The sequence below is a fragment of the Nanorana parkeri genome, unplaced genomic scaffold (genome assembly GCF_000935625.1).
Source record: "Nanorana parkeri isolate BGI_ZX_2015 unplaced genomic scaffold, ASM93562v1 scaffold2021, whole genome shotgun sequence".
Lineage (NCBI taxonomy): Eukaryota > Metazoa > Chordata > Amphibia > Anura > Dicroglossidae > Nanorana > Nanorana parkeri.
The window spans coordinates 8,772-27,752 of record NW_017308289.1 but is presented as its reverse complement, the minus strand read 5'-3'; the positions used below and the strand labels follow the sequence as shown (position 1 = coordinate 27,752).

Here is an 18,981-nt window from a genome sequence, read left to right as displayed (position 1 = left end):
TATATATAAACTAGGATGTCCCGATACCACTTTTTTTAGGACCAAGTACTGCTCCTCATGTAATTGCCGATACTTTTTCTTAAAAGGGCCGTGTGACTTGTTTCCAAAACAACACACACTGATGATTTTAGGGCAGTTTCCCACCAGGGCTAAATACGATGTCACCAGAATGCTGCCATGTCCAGTCCAGTTCTCCCTCCAGCTTCTAGCCCTGGTGTGGTAGTTCCACCCCCGGGGGCTGTGCCGGGAAGGAGTAGTAGGGGATAAAGAACCGGACAGGGACTGCCATCTGCAGGTCCCCACAAGCGCGGGAACTCGGATGGCCGCTGGTGTTTTGAAAAGTTAAAGGGCCGGTAACGGCCTTAAGAATCGGGACACACACACACCAGAGTTTATCTGAACAGTAGCAAGCTCCTTCCGGTGGCACCTAATCTGCTGCGGCTGTGGAACTCCCCACCCAAAGCTACATGAAGGCAAAGGGGCAGAATGCTGTGAAATCAGTGATCTTATATTGCCACATGGCTACATTTGGTCACTGACCTAATCTGGCCATGTAAGGTGAATTATGCCAGTACAAGCTTTGGTTTATATGCAGCTGTGGGGCAGGGAATGCCCATGTTTGGTCCCACCCTGATCTCACCCCTACTTGCTACTTACGAATTAGCCATAACTTCACCACTGTGGCATTTCTCCAATTTCTTCTCTATTGATGCGACATCTTCAGATCTAGCAAACTCATACTTTGACACAAGTATCTTTAGACCTATGGAATAAATTGTTTTAAACAGTAGGACTGCAAGTATCCAACAAATCTTAATTCACTACAGTGGAGCAGTTCTTCAAAATAACTTGTCCAGGAGGAGCCCAGCAGGATCACGGTCCGTGTATGAAACAGCAAGTCCTGGAGTTCAACTGCAGTTCTCGAAATAGCCCTTTTATTGATAAAACTTCAGAAATCAATATTTCAGGCTAAACCTGACGCTCTTGTGCCTAAAATACAATGAGGGCAAACATGGCTTTATATTCCTATAAATAATGCACACCGATGCAGCCAAAATCATTGTTCTGTCTGCGATATATGAATAATAAGGATATTCCCAGAACTGCAGTTGGGCCCCAGGACCTGATGGAAGTAAATACAGCAAGTTGAGAGCAGAACAAATGCTGATGTATTGTGACAGCGATGTCTCCGCCCCCACACCGCTCTGCCGGACTGTGATAGGCGGCTGAGCGGTGTGGGAGGAGACGCTGGCCGCTCACAGCACTCTCCACCGCAGCACTCGGCCGGCTGTCACTGACATAGAGCAGCGCCCAGCAGGAAGGAAAGAAATCAGGGATGCGCCGATGTATCGGCAGGAAAAATGGCACTTTCGGCATTATGCCAAAAGTGCCATTTTCGGCCGATATGTTTCGGCGGCCAATATATCGGTGCATCCCTAAAATATATATACACACACACACACACACTGCTGGAAACCAACAGTGACATATATACATAGACAGCTTAGTAAAACTGAGCTAAATGGAGCTGAATGCTGACTGGGTGCCAGCAACCCCCAAATCTGCAAGACTTTCATAGTTCACCTTACAGCATATTAATCTGATACTACTACAATAAATGCCACATTGCTGGACAGAAAGAACTGTAACATTCATGTCCAATGTAGTTTCACCATGTCAATCCCAAAGAGAGAAATGGACATACGTTTCATTCCATCCAGTAGGTGAGCCATGGTTTCCAGGCTGTCTTTTAGAGAGAGACACTCCAATAAATAACTGAAATACAGAAAAGTATTATATTACTAAAGTCGTATTCTGAACAATAATATCTGCCATTAGGTTACTTATACAGACAAGAGTACATAGTTTAGAGCAGTGGTTCTCAACCTGTGGGTCGCAACTCACTGTTGAGGGGGTCACAGCATCCACTTCTGCTTCGCTAGCAGTGTCAGTCAGCGGGAGGACAGCAGAGGCCATAAATATAAAAGTGCCGCTATACACACTCCCTGGCCGCGGCAGCGACATCTAGTGGCCGGGGAGTGTGTACAGCAGGGCTTTTCTATTCATAGCCGCTGCTGTCCTCCCGCCTCCCATACAACGTGAGCTCTGCAGGAGGCGGCTGTCTAAGCAGTGCTGGGGCTGAGAAGGCTGCATGGAGACAGAGCAGGCAAGCAGGTAGCAGGGGCTGGGGAGGGCATGTATTCTTGAGAGTGTGCTTCTAATTTTAGTCCCAAGTCCAGCGCCTTACTAATTCTGGAGTCCAGCGCTCCGTTGGGGGTCACCACAACTTGGCAAATGTTACCAAGGGGTCCCGGCCCTAGAGAGGTTGAGAACCACTGCTTTAGAGAGAGGATTCAACCAAGCATTATTTGCGTTAAACTGTCCACGGTGCGAAATGGCAATGCAACTTTAGAACAACCCTTTCTGCCAAAGGAAACAAAACACTGTGTGGGGTATCCCATGCCTCCAGACACCTGTGGAAGATTTAAGACATCAGGAACTGTAAATGGCAGCTACATCCCAGCAACACAGCATAGCTGAGCAGGTCAAAACCATAAAACTCCCCCCAACCTTAATTCAACAGGAGCCTCTCCTATTTTATTCTATGTGTACTGACTTAATCAGCATGGGTGGCAGGCACAGACACAATTGGATATGTTGGCATCGTGCCTTCTCAACACTTGTTTGAGAGGAACTCCATGAGCTAAACAAATAGGCTTGCCATCATGGTGACCTAATGGCTTCTACACTGTCCTTTCCCCAAAACAGTATCCAGATCAGGCATTTTGGCTGTATTTTTTTTTTCCGTTTAAGTCAACGATTTAAAAAGTGTTGAAGCCTGAGGATCAACCAGACAGACCAGCAGCTAGATTTTGCAAAAAGTACAAGACCAGCCTCTTATTTCCTTTACAATACAAGGCGGTGCTGCATTTCATAAAAGCCATTAGCCTGTCCCTTTTGCATACGTTGCGTTCACCCCCGAAGGAGCCGCTGGATTAATCAGGGTCATCATTACTAGTCTGTCTAGGGGTATGATCTTCAGCCGCCCCTTTAGTATTAACTGCCCTCTTCTAGTGCCCACAAAGCTGATGTCCACAGCAGTAATGCAATGCTGAATAACTTTTATTAAACATCTTCACACTGGGGAGAGAGGGTATAGGGATCCTAGACATCCAGGGTGTAACAGAAAGGCATCTTAGTGTAAATCCACATGTGATACAGCGGGTAGTAGTTGAAGTAGCAGGAATGAGGACAAATCCTCAGCAGGAGAGACACCAGCCATGTTCCTGAGGTTCTCTAGATACTGAGTACCTTCAGCAGTCCTCCATCTTCCTGGTTCTCTTCCTCTGGCAAACAACACAGGCCTCCTCCTTATTGGAGGCCCTAGGTAAGCACTTCACACACTCCAGCCTTTGCCCACCCACAGGCCTCAGGCCTAGCCTGGGGGTTGGCTGGACAGCACCCAACCCTAATCCATGGCTGGTCTCGAATAGTGTGAGCACATGGCAAATCCCTACAGTATATGTACCCTATCCCAGCATGCACCACTGGTTGAGAGAAGCCCAGTGACTGGCTGCTGTACTGTACACATACACCCACAGTGCCTCTCATTGGCTGTCCCACAATATAGCAGAGTCACACTCTGCCCAGTCTGGCATTGACTGTACCCCACAGTCAATGCCAGACACCAAGGAATTACCAGATAAATGCCACTATAATCCAGCCAGGCTGACTACAGCCCTGGCAATCACCAAATGTCTAGTAGTCACCTCATAGAAGGTGATGGGGGCTACATATATATGATCACTTACCTCTCCATATTAAGGCTTGCTCTTGAAGCACTAGATAAGATAGCAGTCAGAGCTATTATAGAGGGTGTAAACAGCAAGAAAGCATCAGTCAGAGCAACTCGAGTCAAGAAGTCATCAGCCGTTTTCCTCAACATCTCAGGATTATCTAGCAAAGGATATCGTGTCTGAAAAGTAAAAGTACATCTTGTCGGTATAATACATTTAACATGTGTAATGGCTAGAATGTCCTATTCCATGTGTATATTTTATAGGTAAAACAGCAGCCAAGTACAGTAAACTCCCAGTTATCTGGTACCCATAGGGATTGGTAGATGCCGGATAACTGTAGTTTCTGGTTGCTTGAGAGTAGATATTAACTCTCAAGCAACAACCCCCGCCCCATTCATCTGCTGACTAGATCCTGCTATTGGCTATTTCAAATTGCCATAGCCAATAGCAGGCTGTCTATTGCACACGCCCACTGCCCATTGTTTACATTCACCTACCAGCTGCAGAATCTAGCAGTCGGCCGCAGCAAGATGTAAATGGAGAATTTCGTTAGCAGCTACATAAACTTAGTTGCTAACAACCTTTTTTAGTGTGCACGTCTATCAAGCAACTGGCAAAAAAAATTGGAGGACATATATCCTCGAATTTTTTTTTTCCTGATTGCTTAAAAGTTCTGGTTGCTTGAATGCCGGATAATGGGGAGTTTACTGTATGCCAATGTGATTTGCTGCTTGGGTTTCTTTTACTACAAATTTCATAGCACTGTCCATGAATGCATGCCAAGCGGCAGTCTTCTCAAACCCTGCATTCAAATAACTTTATTCACATGACCCCTTGGAACACTATCATGCAGTCCAACACATGTACATACAGCAGATATACAACAGGAAACCCTTTGTCAAGCTGTTTTTGCTATGTCCCTGCTGGGTAGATGCAGCCCTGTATTGGTCTGGGGGTTATCTACCCAGCAAGGACATAGGAAAAAAAAAAAGAGAAATCCAAAATGTTAGTAACTAGAGCAAGAGATTAGGAAAAGCCCTCCAATGGGGGCACCTGTTCCTCTGACAAATCTCAAAGATGGGAATTCTGTTCATTTTGCAGAGAATTCATTTCCCTAAGAATAGGGAATAAACAGACCGATACAGTATAGATGTAATTGCTACAGGGGCCATTTTGTCTAGAGCAAAGTGTTAGTGCAATATCAACACACACACACACACACACACACACGAATCCAGACCAGAGTTTCTCTGAACAGTAGCAAGCTCCTTCCGGTGGCACCTAATCCGCTGCGGCTGTGGAACTCCCCACCCAAAGCTACATGAAGGCAAAGGGGCAGAATGCTGTGAAATCAGTGATCTTATATTGCCACATGGCTACATTTGGTCACTGACCTAATCTGGCCATGTAAGGTGAATTATGCCAGTACAAGCTTTGGTTTATATGCAGCTGTGGGGCAGGGAATGCCCATGTTTGGTCCCACCCTGATCTCACCCCTACTTGCTACATACCAGTAGGAGACAGACTGATTTTGCTCTCATAGTACCTTTAAATCGATTAAGTATCCTTCAAAAGGTCGGTAAGGGTTGTGTATGATAAGGTGAAAGTTCAGCTGTTGGATGAGCAGCAGTTCATGTTCCAGAATCTGTTCTAGGATCTTCTCCTGAGCTGCAGGGCTTTCTGGAAGGTTACCAACAAACTGGACACTGGATACATTAAACTCATCTACTTTACACGCTAGGAATGCACACGTCAGCCTGAAAAGGGAAAAAAATATATATATATAAAAACACAAAGAGTAATACCAAACTAACAGAGTAAATAGCTAAACATTGCCATGGTGATTTAAGAGGGAGGGCTGGAATAAGGAAGGAACAGCATCCCACAGTGACAACAAGCCTTCCTTTCTACCATTTGATGTACTAAACTGGTTATTGATGCCGATCACCATTACATGCCTGACATTGCTACAATCATCAGAACACCTGCAAAAAAAATCCAGACCCTTCACCAGCAAGTCCCAAAACAGAATGCACGGTGTTGCCAAAAATGCCCCCCCCGCGCCCCCATCCCACCTAATGCAACTCGTTATAGTCAGCGAAGCCACCCATCATAGCTATGGATTCATAACAAGGCAGTGGAAGTCTAGCATTGACTTTAGCAATATTTATTTCCAAGTACACTGAGTGGCCAGATTATTATGACCACCTGACGTTTGTAGGCAAATTAGCTATAATTTGGCGCTGAAGTTGCTAGAGGGCCAGACCATTATAAATAGGGAAGCAGGTTGTTTACCACGACAGTAGAAGTGATTTTTTTTCTGAAGATACGGGTAAACAACGCGATTTAACAGCCTTTGAACCTGGGATGATTGTTGGCGCTCGGAGCCATGGAGCCAGTATCAGCAAAACAGCAGAATTAGTTTAATGTTCAAAAGCAGCTGTTGTTAAAGTGTTTAAAGACTGGACTGTCAGCCGAAAATCTGGGTCTGAACGTGCGAATTGTGGCCGTCAGCGGCTAGTCAATGTTAGGGCAGAACGGAGAGTGGCAAGACTGGTACAAGACAACAGAAGGGCAACAGTGCATCAAATTACTGCAGATCTTAATCAGGGATCCTCTCAAATGATCTCTGAGCGCACTGTTCGCCGTACACTGCATTGTATGAGATATGGAAGCCGAAGGCATGTTCGAACACCTTTGCTGTCTGCAGTTAACAAGATAAAACGTATCCAATTCGCACAGGAACACAAGAATTGGACAGTCAAGCATTGGAAAAAAGTCATGTGGTCCGATGAATCACGTTTCCAGTTGCATCATGCAGATGGCACGGTGAGAATTTGGCGGGAACAGAGTGAAAGCATGCACCCCACATGCATGAGTACAACCCTTCAAGCTGGTGGGTGCAGTGTTATGGTTTAGGAAAAGTTTTCCTGGCATGATTTGGGCCCTTTAATTCGTGTGGAACAACGTCTGAAAAGCACAACATACCAAAGTATCGTTGCTGATCAAGTTCATCCTATCATGTTGATGGCGTATCCCAATGGAGATGGCTTCTTCCAACAAGACAATGCGCCGTGCCATGGTGCTCGTATTGTGCAGGAGTGGTTTTAAGAACATGAGGGAGACTTTACCTTGCTTAGGTGGCCCCCACAATCACCAGATCTCAATCCAATTGATCATTTGTGGGACGAAGTTGAAAGAGCCATCAGGCAGCTGGTTCCACAACCATCAAATCTCACAGAACTCTGGATAGTGCTAGTCATCAGGCATGATTTCAACATCTCGTGGAGTCAATGCCAAGAAGAAGGCAAAAGGTGGCCCAACGAAGTACTGATGGGGTGGTCAGAATAATCTGGCCACTCAGTGTATACAGAGGCAGTAACATCCACACATGAAGGATCTCCATACAATAACAAATGGTTCAAAAATTATTACTGGTCTTGCAGAAATCACTGAGCTGGGCTTCCAAAGCAGGCATTTGTTGTGATCATAGCTGAAGGGAAGCGTCATCATTCAGGCACAGCTGACCAATGTCCACTAGCTTAGCCTGAGCACCAATCCCCTAAGCCTCTCCAGCTGGGTTAATGGGATCAATACCTAGGCATTTTGTCATGTAACTGGATGCCATGAAACAGAGGTTTTAGATCAAGTACCGCCTAGCTTCTTTTTAAAACTTTGTAAGCTTTTAAATAATCACTTGATTCCCCCATTCCCACCAAATAGCATGCACGGAAGAATCTCCCCTGCTGGCTATTGTATTTAGACAGCCGCCACTTGCACCTACCTGAACAATTGAACATTGACTGTATCTGATTGGATACAGTCACTGTTCGGCTGAGGAGTTTACACCCGGCACAGATGACTGAAATTGGTGGGTCTGACAGGGCCACGATTTGAGCCATGTATGGGTAACTAAATGGGATGGGATAGTTACAATAGGGTAAAGGGGTTATTTAGGTGTAAACCAACTTTAGGATAAATCGGACACTCGTACAAGGTATGAAGTACAGGATCACCCTGAGATTGGTCTAAACATTGCTTTTCATGTGATCCAACTTTGACTTCATATGTCAATACAGACAGGAGTCTTACAGGTTCCACACTTTCTTAGGAGACTAACTGCCTGCTATGAGAAACTGACAAGTAGCTATTGGATTCCCTAGACTCTCTATTCATGTACAAAGGCTTACATTATTATACGTGGGCGATGTTCCATGACTGAATTATTCAGGTAAAACCGTTTGAAGTACATACAAGCTGTCCCCTGAAAGAAAATAAAAAACACAAATGTTAAACAGAAAAAAACAGAGTTAAACATTTGTGCATTCAAATAGCTATACAATTTGTGACCGATTGCACATCACAATAGGCCCGATTCATAAATCTATAAGCATTGGGTTATTTTCAGCCACCTATCTGTTCATTTCACCTCTCATTGACTGTCACTGCTGCAAATAATGGTTGTCATGGCAATGTTATAGCGAAGGCAATTATACACAAAATTGAACCTGAAAATGAAAGTGGACCTATACCTTCTGTGTGACCACAGAATCATTTTGTACTCTACAGCTGCACAAAATCATTTGAAAGTTTTTATTTTTTGTATGTAAATCCAAACAATGAACTTTTCTTATTCGTTCCCTTTTATTCGGTCTTTTAAAGTGACACTAAACTCTAGGGCTGCAACAACTAATCGACATAATCGATTGTAATCGATTATTGAAAAAGTTGTCAACTTCCGATTGGTTGGCCCTGTTCACGGCTCCACGCTGCGCGCCACACTTCCTCCCCACCTCACGCTCGCTGCTGCCAGACCTGCCCGCATCCACATGCCGCACCTCCTCACGCTCACCGCCCGCCCACATCCATGATCGACACAGGGACGCGGGGAGAAGAAGAAGTAAGGAGGAGCAGGTGTGGGGGGATGACAGCCGCTGATAGACAGGTCCAATCTCAGAAGCAAGTTGCTGGAAGACTGCTCAGGTAAGCCTGCACTTTCCCCACACATGGTGCTCTATAATGTATTGCTGGGATTTGTATTCCTTTATAGCTGATGGTACATTGTGCTGTATATTATACAAAGGAATACAAATCCCAGCAATACATTATACACTGCATGTATAATGTATTGCTGGGATTTGTTGTATCCCTATAAAGCTGGTGGTATTCTGCATTGCTCTGTATAGAGGACTACAAATCAAAGAATAATACATTATACAGTGCAATGCCGAATACCACCAGCTATAGAGGACTACAAAACCCAGCAATAGTACATTATACAGCGCAATGCAGAATACCACCAGCTATAATGTACTATTGCTGGGATTTGTTGTATTCCTCTATAGCTGGTGGTATTCTGCATTGTGCTGTATAATGTACTATTGCTGGGTTTTGTAGTCCTCTATAGCCGGTGCCATTCTGCATTCATTGCTGTATAATTTTACACTTTCCATTTCACTATATTGCACACCACACTATCTTTTTTTTTTTTTTTACTTCCACCGCTCCAAGCTTGCTCCTGTGATGGACTACAACCTCAATACAAACTAGTAGTCCCATCACTGGAGCCATTTTTTAAACTTTATTTTATTGTTTATCCGATTAACCGATTAATCGAACTTAATAATCGGCTAACTAATCGATTATGAAAATAATCGTTAGCTGCAGCTCTACTAAACTCAGGAATTAAATCTTAAAAATGCATTCAACTACCCCAACTATAAATAAAAATGTAACTTATTTGTGTGTCACTCGGTATCACTTTTGTCTTGCGATGGTTGTAAGCTAATTAAAAGCTCGTACGATCTGCCCATCTTGGACAGGCAGATCGTACTTGCGATCATCGAAAGCCAGCCCCCGAGGGGCGGGCTTCTGATGACTGCAATGCTGAACGGGCAGTGTGCGCTTGCGCACACCGGCCTGTTCGGCATTTGTCTCCCGAGAACGGCACTTACCCGCCGACAATCATACGATTCTGGGCAGGTCTTCAAGCCTGTACTGGAGACAAAAGACGTGCGACCGTACAGTAGAAACGGTCGCAGGTCTTCCATACACCTTCCAAAAAATCGTACAATCACGGGATTTCCCGCAATTATCGTACGATAATGGCAAGGTGTATGGGCACCTTTACCCTGCCATCTAACCCCATACAGGGAGCATCTCCCAGATCGATATTTACACAGTGTGCATGTTTATCTTTACAGCTGGTTCATGTCAGGTCATCCTTGTTTAATTATTTATCCATGCAAGCCATCCCACCCACCTACATAGTTACATAGTTAGTCAGGTTGAAAAAAGACCATCGAGTCGAAGAAAGAAGGAAGAAGAGCCTAAACAGAACACTATGCCCACAATTACCCAATGTTGGTCTTAATCTTGTAGAGACGGAATTTCTCTTTTGTTTTTAATTGTCTGTTAGTGTGTGGGTGGTTGTGTCCATACACCCTCCATATTTATACAATACATTCTTTTTTCACTTTTGTAGATTTTGGGTCTGTCCCGATTTAGTAACCACCTTTTTGATGCGCTATTCTCTATAGCGAATCAAATCAATTTTTTTGCTGCTTTAACGCTCCCCTACTCTATCCAAAATGGAAATGGTATTTGCCTTTAAATACATACACTTAAAGAGGTTAGAGCATTTGCTGCAGATCAGAAGATATTTTCTGTGCTTGCAGGGACATTTAAGGCATAAAACACAGGGAAATGGGTTGCAGAGATGTACTGCACTTCAATAAACTGACAATAGCATTCAGCTGAATAAATACAAGCTTTGCGTGTGTCTAGTGCGACACTCAGAGCTACACTCAGGAGGCATATCATCTAAAAAAAAACTTGAAGTTCATTATTACTCACCAAGACAGATTTAGGCATTGTGGGTTTGAAAGCATTGCAGAAATCCACCAGCTTCTTCTCATAGTATTTGCATATGATGAGCTCTTCATGAGGCTCCACAGTAAATATGTCCCTCAAGTGTGCCTGTGAGTGACATTTTACACGTTTGGTAAATGTTTGGTACAATACACACTGGATGAAATAAACCATAAAGATTGCAATAATTCCATCTGACAGAGCAAAACCAGAAGAACAAACAGGCATAGAAAACATTTATAGTGCAGGTAGTCAACAAACAATGCAAAAGAACAAAGTCTTAATGAAACGTCAATAACTTATCGCAACCAATCAGAATTGCCATTGCTGGAGTCAGGTCAGTGGAAGTTGGATTGTGATTGGCTGATCTGCTCTTTAGGGTAAGCTCAACACACAAGGTACAATCTGATTATACAATCTCATTTAGATCTACCAACAACTATGTGGTACAAAGGCCTTTGTGATTGGACACACATTGATGGAATAAATTAAGTAGGACCTCATATTACATAGTTTGGGTAAATCTAAAGTTGATTGCATGGTCAGATTGTAATGTGTATGGTGAACCTGAAATGGCTGGAGACCGTATCACTAAAATCTGAACTAAGCTTCAAAGTGCTAATGTATATTCAAAAGTAGGGCTGCAACAACTAATCGATAATTCTCATTATCGATTAGTTGCTGTCACTCTGCTCCTCCGTTCTCCTCCCCGCTGGTGCTGGCTGCAGCGGTCTGTGTCCCTTTCAATCCCCGTTGCTCTCCCCACCTGTATCAGGTCCGTTCGTTCCCTCAGCCACTCCCCCCATGCCACCTCAGCATCTAGAGGCTGGGAGCAATACCCAGCCTCCTATTGGATATTTTAAAATGCAATAGCCAATAGCAGGCTGGCTATTGCACCCACTGCCTGCTGTCAATTAGCAGAGGACCTGATTGAGAACTTTCTCCTTCAGGTCCCTCCTCTGCTGATTGACGGCAGGCAGTGGGCGGGTGCAATAGCCAAGCTGCTATTGCAATTTAAAATATCAAATAGCAAGCTTGCTTTTGTTCCCAGCAATAAAGTAAATAAAAAGGGGGGGGGGGGGGTTAAAAAATAAAGTTAAAAATAGAAAAAGAACATTTTGTGTGTGTTAGTTTAAATAAAAGTTTATCTATTTTATTATATTGGCTAAGGCCTCGTTCACGCCAGATACAGTGCAGCCCGATTCTGGCCAGAACGCACTGCATCACATTGCGGCCGGCTTACTATGTTGTGGGATAGGAGGGGGCACGGTGGTCCATTGAAGTGAATGGCACCGTAGCCACACCCTCCGGCCACAATACAATCGGACGCACGGGAAACCAAGGCACATTATCCGGTCCGAACAAAATGCTGCAAGCACTATTTTGTTTGGACCAGACACCTTACAAAAAGAAACTACACAGCCAACAAAAGTGGGTCTGTACCATGGGATCGCTGTGACCAATCACAAAATGTAAACAATGGCTGCCACCCCTTTCCTCTCACAACCTGATCAGTTGTAAGTGGACTGACCAGCTACTTCCTGATCACCAACCAGTGCCAGCGACATCCAGTACCAGTCTGTGTACAGCCAGTGCCAGCATCATCAAGTACGTCTGTGTACAGCCAGTGCAAGCATCATCCAGTACCTGACCCTATATCGCCAGTGCCATCCAGTACTTGACCCTGTATAGCTGGTACCAGCGTCATGCAGTACATGTCCCTGTATAGCTGGTATCGAAGTCATCCAGTACTTGATCCTGTATAGCTGGTACCAGTGTCATCCAGTACTTGACCCTGTATAGCTGGTACCAGTGTCATCCATTACATGTCCTTGTATAGCTGGTACCAGAGTCATCCAGTACATGTCCCTGTATATCTGGTACCAGTGTCTTCCAGTACCAGTATCATTCAGTACCAGTCCCTGTATAGCTAGTCCAAGTGCCTGCACAAACAGTGCCAGTGCCATCCAGTACCACCAGCAAGTATGAAGACGTTTTATTTATTGGATATGTTTTTTCAAACCGCTTGTTCTTTTTCCTGCTTTATATAGTAAAAAAATTAAATATCACTGAAAGAAAGCTCTATCTAAAAAACATAAAACACATGTGTGCACAGCGCTGTATTGGCTAGTAATTGTCAAACAAACACAGCAGTGAAACTTGTCTTGGACAGGAAGGGGTGTAACAAGCTGGTACTGAAGTAGTTAATTATAACTACACCTCATATGACCCGCTCCATTTATTGCTTCGCTCCACCTTCCAGATGTTCCATAATGCCAGTCACCATAATGGTAGAAATCCCCCCCCGAACACACAATGTAAGGTGTTGTATTCTGTCTCTGTTAATACTACACACCGCAGTCAGAGCAGTCTACCTGGGATGTCCCTCGTACCCGGGCCCGGCTATTGGCTTGACCGCGGAGCCGCTGCAGGTCAACCGCGCTAGGGAAGGTCCAGTGCTTTCTCTGGGTGCTGTTGTGATACATGTCCCCCCTTCCATGAACGGCACTGCTGGCGCTGCCATTATACGTCACGGTGACGTCAGAGGGAGAGGCGTGTACGTGTAGAGGGAGGGGGCGGATACCGCTCGGAGGACGTGGTGCCTACAGCTTAGTGCTGTTTGCGGGGCGGAGGGAACGTTATAGCCAGCGGGGTTATCAGAGGTGGGAATAGAGTCCCCCAGGAGGACATTTTTTTTCCAGTCCTTTAACACTAAGAGGAGACGTTATATCCAATAAGGTTTTATGATGGAAGAGGGATAATCTCTATATAGGTTTGCCAGCTTTTCTTAAAGTGAAATCCTAACGCTCTAGCGCTGCATGCAGCATTTTTTTTTTTTTTTAGAAGAGAGCGAGGAGAGGCAGCCAGGGGAGGAAGTAAGGAGAACAGCTATAGAAGATTACAAATTTCAGCAATACATTATACAGCAATACAAAATAATATGAAGCTACATTCTCTAGGTGGCATGGCAGAGCATTGAACTCAATGGCACCGTAATCACGTCCTCCGGCCGCAGTACTATCAGCCGCACAGAAACATGTGGCACATCAATGGCGGAGTTCTGGTCCGGTGCGGTCAGAAAAAAAGGTGCATGCAGCATTTTTTCTGACCGGAACGCAGGTATTGATGTGCCACACGTTCCCGTGCGGCTGATTGCACTGCGTGTGGGGGGCATGGCTGCGGTGCCATTGACTGCAATGCTCCTCCACGCCCCCTCCCACCCCAAAACAAAGTGAGCTGTGTTCTAGTGCGTTGCAGAGGTTGAACGCACTCTTGGTGCGGGCCCTCAGGCTCAAGCAGCGCGGAGCGGTGGTGCGCTGCCTTCGTGTGCAGTGTGTCATGTCATTTTCTCTCCAGGCACGTCAGCTTGCGAGAGCGCGCATAGCTGGACGTGCCGAGATGAAACATTTCCTTTTCAGCCAATCGGCCATTCGATTGTTACGCGCGAGCCAATTAGCTGAAGAGGCTGTCTTTCATCTGACTGCACTCAGCTCACACACTGCATGCGAAGCTCCTGACAGCTTTGCTTCGCTCTGCACTGCTTCGCATGCAGTGTGTCACAGGCTTAATACTACGCCCGATATCAAACACTGTGGGAAGGAGCTGTGGAGCATCAGCCTGCTGGAAGCTGTAGTCCCAGGAGGCAATGTCAGGGCCTTAGTGGTTAATGGGGCCCTCTTCCTCCTGTCCAGGCCCACCCAAGTGGTGGAACTCCAGGGTCCAGTCACAGCTGTGACTCTGTTAGTTCCACCACTTGGGGGGCACTGACAGGGGGAAGGGGGCCCCATTTACCACCAAGCCACTGACATTGCCTCCCGGGACTACAGCTCCCAGCATGCAGCAGGCCAACACTCCACAGCTCCCTCCCGCAGTGATTGATACTCATGCTAGTGGCTGAACTACCAGGGTAGCAGCGGCCGCACAGGGAGCCCCCACTGACCACAGAGAGCCCGCACTGACCACAGAGAGCCCACACTGACCACAGAGAGCCCACACTGACCACCTGAGAGCCCGCACTGACCACCTCAAAAAAACATCGGGGGGTTTTCTGTTCTTGCCTCGGGCGCAAAAGAAGCTAGCTACAGCTCTGCCCATAGGTATGAGGAACACAAAGTGTGTGTGTGTGTTGAGGGGGATGGATGATTGACACATCTTTTTTATTGGCTCCGAAAGGGTTGTGCTGCGCAGGGTCAGGGGCTGAGCTGACCAATTGGTATGCTGACATGAGGGAAGGGCAGAAAAGAAAGTATAAAATAGTATAAATGGTATAATATAGTAAATATATAGTATAAAATAATATTTTTTGTTACTGGAAAAGGAGTCATGTGAGTTATATACTACTGAAAACAAAATACAATGGAGGATCATAATAAATCAGAACAGTTTAATGGCATTTGCACACTTTGATGGGTACTGCTTACATATTACCTCTTCATTCAGTTTCTTGTATTTTATTCACTTTAAATATAATTATCATATTGTGTTGTGCTTCCACCAATCTGTAATCTCTTTATTCAATTTATGTTAATACTGCATATAATACCATTCACTGTATGTTATCTAAGTTTAAGTAAATTTCATACTTCACCGGAGTGATGTCTTTTAAACCTAGGTATAGCATATATCTACATGGTGGCAGCTGTATGCTCCAAATGTTTCTGACAATGTTGTCATTTGATTATGTGCCGATCCACTTGCCACAGAAGGAACCCAGGATCTGATCCAGCACTGCTTTTTACAAAACCACCACTAGAGAGCACTGGAACGGTTTCATGGACACGTGAGATAGATATCTTCAGTATCACAGAGGACTATTACATAAAAAAAAAAAAAAATGCTAGAGTGGTCTTGTCAAGCAGCCTGAAAAAAAACAACAATTATATAATGTGGTAATTTAGAGTATCTAAACCCAAAAAAAACCAATGATATATATTTTAATTTGCCACTCCTTAGATGTGCTGGCTGTACTAGTTTTCACTTTTTAAGCTAAGAACATTTATGTCAATTACAGAAAATATCTGTTGAACTTTTGTTACCCAAGGTCACTGTGTGGTCCCCGTGATGGACTACAATCTCAATGCAAATTAGTAAACTAAACACAATTAGTAAGGTAAACGTGAGATTGTAGTCCATCACAGGAGTAATCTTGGAGTGGTGGCTACTTTACAACACACACATGGACCATGGGGAACAAAAGTAGTCACCATCCAGAAGGAAGGTCAGTGTCGGCACCAATTCAGAGATGATTTGAGGATCTACAGCTTACTGAAACACAAATAGGATACATAGGGGGGAATTTATCAAAACTGGAGCAGCCAGAATCTGGAGCAGTTGTCCATGGCAACCAATCAGCATCTCTCTTCAGTTTGCTCAGTTGAGATTTCAAATTGAGAGATAGAACCTGATTGGTTGCAATGCAATTCTGCTCCGGATTTTGTCTGCTCCAGTTCTGATAAATTTCCCCCCAGTATTGCTTATAGTTAGGGTACTTGAATGCATTTTTAAGATTTAACTCCTGGGGTTACTGTCACTTTAAGACCATAACGCATTGTAACATTTTTGGGATTTCATACTATATGCTCACTTGCTTTTTTATTTCCTTTCATCTGTTAAAACTTATTTAAAAGAAAAAAAGATCATATTGTCATATGTAGCACCTGACTGCCCAGTTGATGTCACCTTTTATCAGATTGCTTCTGACATGGAAAATGTTCTCACTGTTCTGACAGCTGCCAAGAAAGGGTAGAAATACAGATATATAAACTGTGGTCTAAGTGTGGCCTTTTCTTGACATTTGAATTCCTAACCACTTATGCACAATGCCGTCCGTTCTGCATTGTGCAAACCAGTGCTTGGCTGCTGGAAACTGATGTGTGAAATTCATTGCAGGTACTCTAGCAACTCACAACTTAAAGTGACACTAAATTTAGGACTTAAATCTTAAAAATGCATTCAAGTATCTTAACTATTAACAAAAATGTATCTTATTTGTGTATCACTCGGCTGTAGATTTTCCAACTATCTCTGACTTGGTGCTGACACTGTCCTTCCTTCTGGAGGGCGGCTACTTGTGTTCCCCATGGTCCCTGTGGGTGTTGTAAAGTAGCCATCGTTCCAAGCTCGCTCCCATGATGGACTGCAATCTCACATTTAGTTTACTAATTTGTAGTAATCAGCCGCCTGAGCCCCTCAGTTTAGTCGAACCGAAGGGTTGCTGTACAGGCTATTCACAATAGTCTGTACAGCATCCGAGCGGCTCAGCTCAGCTGAGCCATAGTGAAAGCCGAAGCGTGGAAAAAGGTCGGCCGAAGGGCCCACCATTCTCCACGCAAATGACAGCTGGGCGGAGCTGTCATTTGCGTGGCCTCCGGTTGGCCGTTCGCCCCGGTTCGGCTCTCACTTCGGCTCAGTCGACCAAAGCATATGCCTTCGGCTTGGCTGAGCCGCTCGCCCGCCTTCGGCAGCTGTACAGGCTATAGTGAATAGCCCATACAGCAGCCCTTCGGTTCGACTGAACCTAAGGGCTTTTTTTTTTTTTTTTTTCTGAAAATACATTCTGTGGTCATTTCAGATACAAATATTGCTGAGCAGAGTCCTTCTTTAGGTGTGTAAATTGGATGTCAGACATAAGCAGGGCACAGGAGAAAACAATCAGCTGGTTTTACACTTCCTCTATAGCAATATTACAAGTCCTGATATGATATTAAAGAAACATGTTTCTGTTAATGACTTCTGTTTTCTATGCTCTCAGCTATTTCCAGTCTGTCAGATTATGAAATACATGCCTACTTTAATTGACAAATATAACATTCATGGTTCACAAACCTATACTCTTAATTAGTTATATGTTGTTAAAATAATTTATAGTCACTTTTTAAACTTAACGGATGTTGCATAAATTAACATGGAAACTGTTTACCACTTTGCTGGACTCCTGATAATGTGCTCATTTTGCAATTCAGAAAATCCTAATTACATTTGTAGACTCGCGGCTGCTAAATGGGCATTTCTTTCTTGATGTCTTGATTTGCAGTTTATTAAAGATCGTACCAGCAATTTCATGTGCTGGCTTTTGTTCCCCATCAGTTGTTATATTAGTCTACAATGCAATGTAAGCATGAAATGTGTTCAGTAAACAGTTATTCAACGCAGTCTGATAGGTGTGAATGTGAAGATTCTTTTTATTTTCCGAAAGATTTTCCTCTTCCAAGTTTTCTTGATGAAGCTCGGGTGGATTATTTGGTTAATATCTTTGTATGCCTGGTATATGCGGATGCTGAAAGCAGACGTCCATTCAGCTCTTTTAAGATTTGCCGCCATGTGAGGCCCCATTCACATTAGGACTTCAGGGATTCCTGTAGCAAGAACCTACAGATTCCTGCGTCAGGAATTCAAGGTGTCCCAGTTCAGATGCAGCCGCTGTACCCATTCAAGTAAATGACAGGGTGACCGCAGCCCCATCTGTCAGCAGCAGTCCACATGTAATCCTACATGGTAGGATTACATGCGGTTTGGAATAGATGATTATCCCTGGATGCCGGATAGATGCACCCAGACAATCATCTATCCCAAACTGCATGTAATCGTACCATTGTACCATGTACAATTACATGAGGATGGTATGAGGATATATGATTACCATGTACGATTACATGAGGATGGTATGAGGATGTATGATTACCATGTACGATTACATGAGGATGGTACAATTCGTGATTTGGCCAGAAAGCTGGCTCCATGCTTCCTCATCACCTGGTGACAAGGGAGCATGGAGCCAGCTTCCTGGCCAATCAGGAAACCGTGCAGCGTGTAATGACTCGTCACCCAGCTTCCTGATTGGTCAGGGAAGGAAGGGAAGAGAAGTTACCTTATGAACACAGATGATACAACAACTGACAGTGGTTTTTATAATGTTCTATACCAGTGATGGCGAACCTTTTTGAACCCGAGTGCCCAAACTGCGTCGCAAAATCAATTTATTTACCTCAAAGTGCCAGCGCTGAAAATAAGTTTTGTATTGTATTGCAGTTCGGGCGCTCGGGTTTAAGAAACGTTCAACATCACTGCCTTAGGCAAAATGGGGAAACACACGCATATTCAAACATTTATACACTCAATAAAACACATACACATACACACGTAATGAAACACACACATCACACACTTATTAAAACACACACATTACACACACAGAACTACTACAAAAAATGAATAATTAAAACATTGCCCCCTCTCCTGCTTACCTGTTTTGCAGGGAGGTGGGCTGCATCCCTGGGGTCTCATCTCTGCATCTCTCATGGGGGGGGGGGGC

The 18,981-nt window shown here is 44.4% G+C and overlaps 1 protein-coding gene across 1 annotated transcript in view; it reads right to left on the bottom strand.

Annotated features, from left to right (window-relative positions):
* The window catches only part of CCNH (cyclin H), an 18,875-nt gene extending 5,666 nt beyond the window's left edge, over positions 1-13,209 (bottom strand). Inside the window, exons 1-7 of the mRNA XM_018572407.1 lie at positions 13,046-13,209; positions 10,656-10,778; positions 7,991-8,064; positions 5,347-5,557; positions 3,813-3,976; positions 1,706-1,776; positions 658-763 (exon numbers count right to left, since the gene is read on the bottom strand). Coding sequence (XP_018427909.1) covers positions 658-763; positions 1,706-1,776; positions 3,813-3,976; positions 5,347-5,557; positions 7,991-8,064; positions 10,656-10,778; positions 13,046-13,156 — 860 coding nt within the window. The 5' untranslated portion in view covers positions 13,157-13,209. The remainder of the gene's footprint in view (positions 1-657; positions 764-1,705; positions 1,777-3,812; positions 3,977-5,346; positions 5,558-7,990; positions 8,065-10,655; positions 10,779-13,045) is intronic.
* Between the last annotated feature and the right edge of the window lie 5,772 nt (positions 13,210-18,981).